This window comes from Scyliorhinus torazame, chromosome 4, assembly GCF_047496885.1.
Source record: "Scyliorhinus torazame isolate Kashiwa2021f chromosome 4, sScyTor2.1, whole genome shotgun sequence".
NCBI classification, from domain to species: domain Eukaryota; kingdom Metazoa; phylum Chordata; class Chondrichthyes; order Carcharhiniformes; family Scyliorhinidae; genus Scyliorhinus; species Scyliorhinus torazame.
This window is the reverse complement of record NC_092710.1, coordinates 103,338,823-103,347,942: the sequence shown is the minus strand read 5'-3', so window position 1 is coordinate 103,347,942 and position 9,120 is coordinate 103,338,823. Positions and strand designations below refer to the sequence as shown.

Genomic DNA, 9,120 nt, shown 5'->3' with positions numbered 1-9,120 from the left:
AAAGGGATATGGAAACAGGCATGGAGGTGAAAGAGATCAGCCATGATCTGATTGAATGGTGGAGCAGGCTCAAACTGCGCCTAATTCCTATGTTCCTATTAGGATGAAGACCAGGAGAGTATTTCCCAGTTTTCCAAACAATATTGATCCCTCAATCAAGATCAGTAAAAAATACACAATCTGGTCTTTATCACATTGGTATTTGTGGGAGCATACTGTGCACACATTGGTTGCAGCATTTCCTGCATTACACCATTGATTATTCTTCAAAGATATTTCACTGTGTGTAAAGCGCTTTGTGACATGAAGAGTATTATGTAAGTGCAAATTATTTCATTCTTCCATTCCTTCTTTTCTTTTTCTCTCAATCGTGTGTGTCTACTATTCTATTTACAATAAATAAGCCCCATCACATTCCTACTTAATACACAATAAAAACAGCAGGGACACTCACAGCCTCTCTGCTATCGCTTTACTTAGCAACTATTTGAGCCTTTGTTCTAAATACTCCCTTAACTGATGGTAAACAGTGCAGTTGCTGCCGCTGTCTGATGGATAACAAAAAGGCACTGTCCTTCTATTGTCCGGTTGAAAAGCAATTACTGCCAATGCTGTGTCGAGGTTGCCCTCTAGTGATAGCTAGATTTTTAATCTTCACAACAAGGCATCGCTGTTCTTTGCCTAGTAGATTATAGCTGCCTGCTGATGCAATTAGCCTGTTTACTTTTATACGCAGCTTGCTGCAGCTCATTTGCTTTGGTGTCCCTCTGATTATCTGGAGAATAGAGAATAACATAGCATCCCACATGTGCTCAATAGTTCATAAAGACAAAAACAAAATACAACACAATGCAGAAATATACCACAACAGAGATAAACCACAGAGCAGTTATGCCACAGCAGAGATGTACAACATCACAGAAATAAACACAGATATATACCAAATCGCAGAAATATACAACACAGATATATACATCACAGAAAAATACAAGAGAAAAACAACATCACAGAGATATACCATGACACAGAGATATACAATACATATACCTCATCACAGAAATATGCAAGAGATATACAACAGCACAGATATATACCATGACACACAGATATATAGCACAGATATACACCTCATCACAGAAATATACAGCAGAGATGTACGACAGTACAGAGGTATACCATGGCACAGAGATATATCATGACACAGAGATATACAACACAGATATATACCTCATCACAGAAATTTACATCAGAGACATACAACAGCAGAGATGAAGCACGACACAGATAGACGACACAAAGATATACCATGACACAGAAACATACAACAGAGATATACCACGTCACAGAAATATATAAGAGAAATTAAATGAAATGAAAATCGCTCATTGTCACAAGTAGGCTTCAATGAAGTTACTGTGAAAAGCCCCTAGTCGCCACATTCCGGCGCCTGTTCGGGGAGGCTGGTACGGGATATACAACAGCACAGAGATATACCACGACACAGAGAAATACCATGTCAGAGAAATGTACAACAGAGATATATGACAGCACAGAGATATGCCATGATACAGAGGTATACCACGTCACAGAGATATACCACGGCACAGAAATACACCACACTAGAGCATTTCACAAAATATAGGTATATACCACATACACCTGCAGGACAAAATTGTATTCCTTTTAATACATCTTGCAGTCTGTTAATCTTTTATTGTACAGAAATCATCATTAAAGCATAAGTAAATCAATCTAAATATTTTCTGTCCTGAGCGTAGACTAAACAATTAAAGCAGCTCGAAGTTGAATCATTGTAGAAAGGTCCAACAGAAAGTAGTCGTGATTCACTGATGGTTGAAATTCACTCAGGCCTCGTTCCCTCTGCTCGTTGTCTGGGCTGGAGGAAGGAGTTGACGGGACGTTATCAGTTCAGGTTCTGTCTGGTAGCCAATATCTCGGAGAAGGCAGAGAACCATCTTTCTTTCTCCTGTGTCTTGTTTTAGTTACCTGTAGGTGCAGAACGGGCTATCCAATTAGTCCCACCACCACTGCACTTCCCCCATTGCCAAGTCTTTAGCCAATTCCTTTTTGAAAGTTTCTCTTGAATCTGCTTGTACCATTCCTTCAGGCAGTGCACTCCAGATCATAACAATTCACTTAATACAGAAAAACTACATTATCCCTTGGCTTGTTTTTCTCATTATCTTAAATCTATATCCTCTGGTCACTAACCCTCCTGCCAGTATCAAAACAACACATCATTTTGAACATCTCTATTGAACCTCCCCTAACCCTCTTTGCTCTAAGGAGAAGACTCCTAGCTTCTTCAGTCTCTCCACATATCTAAAGTACTTCAACCCTGGTACCATTCTCGTAAATGCTCTCTGCACCTGTTTGGAGGCCTTGATACCCCACCTAAAGCGTGGAGACTGGGACTGAGCACATTACTCCAGCTAAGGCCTAGCCCACGTATCAGAAAGGCTTCATGTAATTTCCTTGAAATTGTGCACGCTGTGCCTCTATTTATAAAGTCCAGAATCCCGGATGCTTTTTTAACAGCCTCATCAACTTGTCCTACCTCCTTCAAATCACAACCTGCCTGTGCCCCCTAAGCTTTGTCATGAATTGGTCCTCTGTAATGTTCAGGTAGCTGATTGCACTGTGGGAGTGTGGTAGTTGTGTTGTTGAACCAGTAACTATTTCAGAGACAATGATCTGTAGTTTCTCAGCCCAGTGGAGAAGAGCTTGGAGACAGGGTGACCAGGAAAATAGAGGAGAGTCATGACAGACTCACCCCACCACCCCCCCCGCCCGCCAATATGTAGCTGTTGATGTGACCTCTAGGTAGCCAGACCAGATTCCATCGGAACCAGAGACTCCATGTCCCACCAAAGACATTGCCAAGACAATAGGCCTCTACTCTGGCTGAAACCAATCCTGTGAGGTATTCCTCCTCCAAATCATGGCTCTTCCTGCTGTTGGCTTTCTTTTACAGAAGACATCATCAAAAGCATCCATGTTTCATAGATTTCATAGAATTTACAGTGCAGAAGGAGGCCATTCGGCCCATCGAGTCTGCACCGGCTCTTGGAAAGAGCACCCTATCCAAGGTACACACCTCCACCCTATCCCCATAACCCAGCAATCCCACACAACACTAAGGGCAATTTTGGACACTGAGGGCAATTTAGCATGGCCAACCCACCTAACCTGCACATCTTTGGACTGTGGGATGAAACTGGAACACCCGGAGGAAACCCACGCACACACGGGGAGAACGTGCCGACTCCGCACAGACAGTGACCCAAGCCAGGAATCGAACCTGGGATCCTGGAGCTGTGAAGCAATTGTGCTAACCACTATGCTACCGTTCAGCTATAGGTGGTGGCACGGTGGTTAGCACTGCTACCTCATGGCACCAAGGACCCGGGTTCGATCCCGGCCCCGGGTCAATGTCCGTGTGGATTTTGCACATTCTCCCCAATTCTGCGTGGGTCTTAACCCCACAACTCAAAGATGTTCAGGGTGAGTGAATTGGCCATGCTAAGTTGGACCTTAATTGGAAAAAAAAAATAATTGGGTATCTAAATTTATTTTTTAAAATATTGTTCTGCTTTAGGACCAGTCCACATGGCATGATGGGCATGTTGATGAACTCTCGCCCTTGTCTACTTGCCTCAGCAACGCCCACCTCTTCCAGCGGGACTGACAGTGAGACATGGCTGTGGGCCTGCTTTTGGACTTCCCACTTCCCTGGTCCACCCACTGTCCTTAATTGACCGGGCTCACGGAGGCAGCTTCTTAATGGGGTTCCTCCAGGGGGATTGAGGCCAATTTCCCTCCACAGACACTTCCAGCTTGCTGGTCCAGAATTGAGGCTGACGTCGGGATCTCAACCCAAACGGGAAAATCTAACTCAGTGAGTTCAAATCCCACCACAGCAACATGAAAATTGTAATGAAATTTGAAACAAAGAATCTTGAAATCAAAGGTTTGCATCAGTGTAAGTGAACATAAAACCCAATTAAGTCACGCCCTTCAAAGATCCTTACCTCGTGCGTGGTCATTTGTAATTCCAGTTCCTTTTCTGGCCTTTTCAAGGCTCGATGTTCTTACTCTTTATAGATGTCCACTCTAAGTTGTTGGAGGCACATAGAATGTCAGCGACCACCTCCAGAGCGACCATTGAGAAATAGTGCCTGTCCTTCAGTACACACGGTATCCCAGAGGTGTTGGTTACAGGCAATGGAACATCTGTCACAAGTGAAGAGTTCTCAGGATTCCTGATGGCTAACGGGTTATGGCACATCCGCATGGCCCTGTTTCGCCCAGCTTCAAACAGGCTGGTGAAAAGAGTGGCACAAGTATTCAAACATGGATTAAAAAAGCAGACTTTGGGGTCAATGGACACGAGACTGACCAGATTTTTGTTCTGCTATAGGTGGTGGCACGGTGGTTAGCACTGCTACCTCATGGCACCAAGGACCCGGGTTCGATCCCGGCCCCGGGTCAATGTCCGTGTGGATTTTGCACATTCTCCCCAATTCTGCGTGGGTCTTAACCCCACAACTCAAAGATGTTCAGGGTAAGTGAATTGGCCATGCTAAGTTGGCCCTTAATTGGAAAATAAAAATAATTGGGTATCTAAATTTATTTTTTTTAATATTGTTCTGCTTTAGGACCAGTCCACATGCCAGACCGGGGTGGCACCGGCTATGTTTCTAATGGACCAAAGGTTTTGAACCCATCTTAGCTTGGCTTTTCCTGATATTGGCGGTAAAGTGCGCCACAGCCAGGAACTGCAAGGGCGTTGCCCTGTTCGCCGAAAACCGCCCATATTATTTGTACCACCTGATGCAGTCTGTGTTCCAAACTTTGCAGATGGCACCCAGTGGATCTCAGGGACAATTGTCCACCAGATGGGGTCGGTATCTTATCAAGTTCAGGCGCAAGGTCGCATCATGAAAAAGCACCTCGATCACATACGGTCCAAGCGTCCAGTTGTATGAAAAATTCCTTGGGAGAGGAAAGTTATGGTAAAACTAAATCCGATGCCCATAGAGATTAGAGTATTACCGCAAGCGGGTCAAGATGCTGAAATGAGAGATTCTAGATACGGAATCTCACATGGAAACCCAGGCATCAAAAGTCTACGACGGGGAGCAAGAAATGCAGCAGTCTCAGACAGTGCATCCACCACGATGTACCAAACCAAAGCAACGTTCGCCATCCAGATCCAACCCTGCAAGTGCAGGAAGCACAGCCATGGGCAAAGAAAGACTGGTGCCCTCCTACTCTGCAGTCGCCAGAAGAGTCTTCGGACTTTTTAAAAATTCATTTACAGGATGTGGGCCTTGCTGGTTAGGCCAGCATTTATTGCCCATCCCTGTTGCCCTTCAGAAGGTGGTGGTGAGCTGCCTTCTTGAACCGCTGCAGTCCTTGAGGTGCTGTTAGGGATGGAGTTCCAGGATTTTGCCCCAGTGATATTAAAGGAACGGCAATATATTTCCAAGTCAGAGTGGTGAGTGACTTGGAGGAATCCTCCAGGTGGTGGTATTCCCAGGTATCTGCTGCTCTTGTCCTTCTAGATGGTAGTGGTCGTGGGTTTGGAAGGTGTTGTCTAAGGAACCTTAGCAAGTTACTGCAGTGCATCTTGTAGATGGTATATAAGGCTGCCACTGTTCGTTGGTGGTGGAGGGTTGAATGTTTGTGAAAGGGGGAGAAATCAAGCGGACTGCTTTGTCCTGGATGGTGTTGAGCTTCTTGAGTGTTGTTGGAGCTGCACTCATCCAGGCAAATGGTGAGTATTCCATTACACTCCTTACTTGTGCCTTCTAGGTGGTGGACAGGCTTTGGGGGGGTCAGGAGGTGAGTCACTGTATTAATGTGACTAGTCCAATTCAGTTTCTGATCAATGGTAACCCCCAGGATGTTGATTGTGGAGGATTCAGCGATGGTAATACCATTGAATGTCAAGGGGCGATGGTTAGATCCACTCTTGTAGGAAACGGTCATTGCCTGGCACTTGTGTGGCGCAAATATACCTTGCCACTTGTTAGCCCAAGCCTGGATATTGTCCAGGTCTTTCTGCATTTGGACATGAACTACTTCATTATCTGAGGAATTGCAAATGGTGCTGAACATTGTGCAGTCATCCGCAAACATCCCCACTTCTGACCTTATGATGGAAAGGAGGTCATTGATGAAGCAACTGAAGATGGTTGGGCCTAGGTCACTACCCTGAGGAACTCCTGCAGTGATGTCCTGGAGTTGAGATGCTTGACCTCTAACCCCCACAACCATCTTCCTTTGTGCCAGTGAAGAGTTTTCCCCAATTCCCATTGACCCCAGTTTTGCTAGGGTTCCTTGATGCCATACACGGTCAAATGCTGCCTTGATGTCAAGGGCAGTCACTCTCGCCTCACCTGTGGCATTCAGCTCTTTTGTCCATGTTTGAATGAGGTCAGGAGCTGAGTGACCCTGGCGGAACCCAAACTGAACGTCATTGCAAGTGCCGCTTGAAGGCACTGTTGATGACTCCTTCCATCACTTTGCTGATGATGAAGTGTAGACTGATAGGGCTGTAATTGGCTGGGTTGGATTTCTCCTGTTTCTTGTGTACAAGAATCACCTGAGCAATTTTCCACATTGCAGTGGGGGGAGGGAAGTAATAACCCGCATGAGACCTATGGGTTGGAGCAATCAGTCTCCCCTGAATACGAGTTCCCACTAAGGCGGCGGGGAGCCCCAGATCATTCATGATTGAGTCAGCGAAGTGTGAAACTGACAAAGCAGAACCGACTGGGATCTGATGTATATCGTAAATAAACCAAGTTTTCTTCTTACCAACTCAGTTCTGACTCATTTGTGGCCTACTAAACAGCCTTGCTTTTGATAATCTCATTTGCCCATTTTAAGATGATGGTTTGAAGGCTGAGAGACAATCCATTGCTGGGAACTGGGCTCGTCCATTACTCTTGACAACTGTTTTATTAAACTTAATGCCTGAAGGAAACAATGATCCAATATTTCTCATAGATCTTCCAGTATCAAAGCAACAAAAAAAAATGCTCTTCAATGAGAAATAATTTATAAGCAGATTACAAAGAAAAAAAGCAAGACCTGAAACTTCCCAGTTTTGGTAATCCGTCAAAGTCCATTAAAATGTTATGTTGTACAACTTTCTAAAGCATTGTAGAAATATCCTTGGCTCCATGGTTCCATGGCAGAACCAGAACTGAATTGGAAAGAAAATTATTTCCTTCCCAAGCATTAGCTTAACAACCCAGATTCCTCATCATCACATAAAATGGTGTAAGGACTCCTACTGTAGGGAATTACACCGTCCTGTCAGCACAGCACAACTTAAAGAATGAGGACTTGGTTTGTGAATGGAGAACTTTGACATTGTCATTAAGCAGCATGATATATTATATATGATATATTGTCCATTTCATGTTGTATATGGTATATTGTATAGTAAATATAATATATTACATAGTGTATTTGATATATTGTAGGTTATATATTAAATATGATCTGCTGCATGTGATATATAATGTATGGTCTGTAGTAGTGTGCTGTATATAATATACTGTATACTATTCAATACAAATGATCTGTTGTATATGATATATTGTATTCTGTATATTGTATCTTATACATTGTATCTTGTATATATAATGTGCTGTACATGATGTGGTATATAATGTTGTATATGATATATTGTATGGTACCTATTAATAATTTACTAGATGAAGTATTCTAGGTACTTGTCATCCTCGCCATCTAATGCCTGCGTCTTCAATTCAAACTGTTTGACCGCAATGAAATGTTGGATGAAAGGCTCGCCCAATGCCCGCCGGATGCAGTGGTCGTGCTCCAGTGCATCAAGTGCATCCTCCAGCCGAACGGGAATGGTACAGGGTTTGAGCGGGTGAAGAATGGGGGCAGCTCGCATTTCGCTTTCCGATGACCCCCTCCTGAGCCCATCCAGGCCCGCAGCCACGGTGGCAGCGAGGACGATGTAAGGATTGGCCATGGCCGACGCCAGGCGGTTTTCGAGACGGGCTCCTCTGCCCCCATGGAACTTGGCGTTAAAGGCACAGCTGTTGTCGTTGGACCCGCACGTCACACCGACAACCCCTTCGCCTTTCCCATTGCTGTAGCGCTTGCGGCAGCATGGGCCAGGGGCTACCAGGCAACTGAGGGCTGCGGCATGCTGTGCCAGGCCAGCCTGCCACCTCTTCCCGATGCCTGACAGCTCCTGTGCTGCTGTTGGATCACAGAAGAGGTTTTGCCTCCCATTCGCATCCCACAGAGAGTGGGAAAGCGTCCCGGAGTTGCCAAAGCCGGAGGGTGTGAAGAAGCTGGCAGCGTTATCGTGTTTCCTTGCCAGCTCTTTGACACCCGTTCTGAACGTGAAGGCATTGTCTGCGGCACCCATCCCAAACTCAGCTCGAAGTGACACCTCCATTTGACCGGGCCCCCGGGACGAGGAAAAGCTTTCAATATCAACCCCAGCACCGTACATGGCATCAAATAACTCCTGCACAAAGTTCTGGTCATGATTATTCAGGAGGGTTGCAGCAGGGAAAGATGTTGGTGCGTTTAATGTCTGAGCAAAACTGAAAAGCCAAAACTCATAGGTGAAGGACGAATGCAAAGTGAAGCCATATGCCCGAAGCTGGTTCAGTTGAAGCTTTGCTATTTGTCTAGGAGATGTCAGAAGAGGGTTGCCTGTTATTGAGCAAGAATCGCAAATTACCCTGGCTGTTTTCTCAGCCCACGGGAGGACTCTAAAGGTTGCGATGTCAGGCATTAAGAGTATGTCGCTATTGAAACTGGGATGATCTACTTCATTTTCCTTTGGACTCCACGTCAGCTCCAGGTAACCTCTTGGGAGGGGCACCCCGTGAAACACTTTCTCCTGTGTAGGAAGCACAAGTTTGACTGAGTTAATCTCCATGCAGTTCTCTGGCAATTCAAAACCATTTAGAATGATAGAATCATAGAATCTCCTCAGCCCATCGAGTCTGCACCGAATATTTGAAAGAGCACCATTCCTAGGCCCACTCCCCTGCCCTATGCCCATAACCCCACCTAACTTACACATCTTTG

General features: G+C 45.1%; 1 protein-coding gene across 2 annotated transcripts in view; it reads right to left on the bottom strand.

Moving 5' to 3' along the window:
* Positions 1-1,660: 1,660 nt before the first annotated feature.
* The window catches only part of lgsn (lengsin, lens protein with glutamine synthetase domain), a 41,868-nt gene continuing 34,408 nt past the window's right edge, over positions 1,661-9,120 (bottom strand). Inside the window, exons 4-5 of one of the 2 annotated variants that reach the window (XR_011940627.1) lie at positions 4,053-8,929; positions 1,661-2,007 (exon numbers count right to left, since the gene is read on the bottom strand). Coding sequence is in view for 1 of the 2 variants with exons in the window: in XM_072498398.1 (XP_072354499.1) it covers positions 7,751-8,929 (1,179 nt within the window). In the remaining variant the exon portion in view is untranslated. Of the gene's footprint in view, positions 8,930-9,120 lie in introns of both variants that reach the window. The other variant, XM_072498398.1, reaches the window with a different exon arrangement.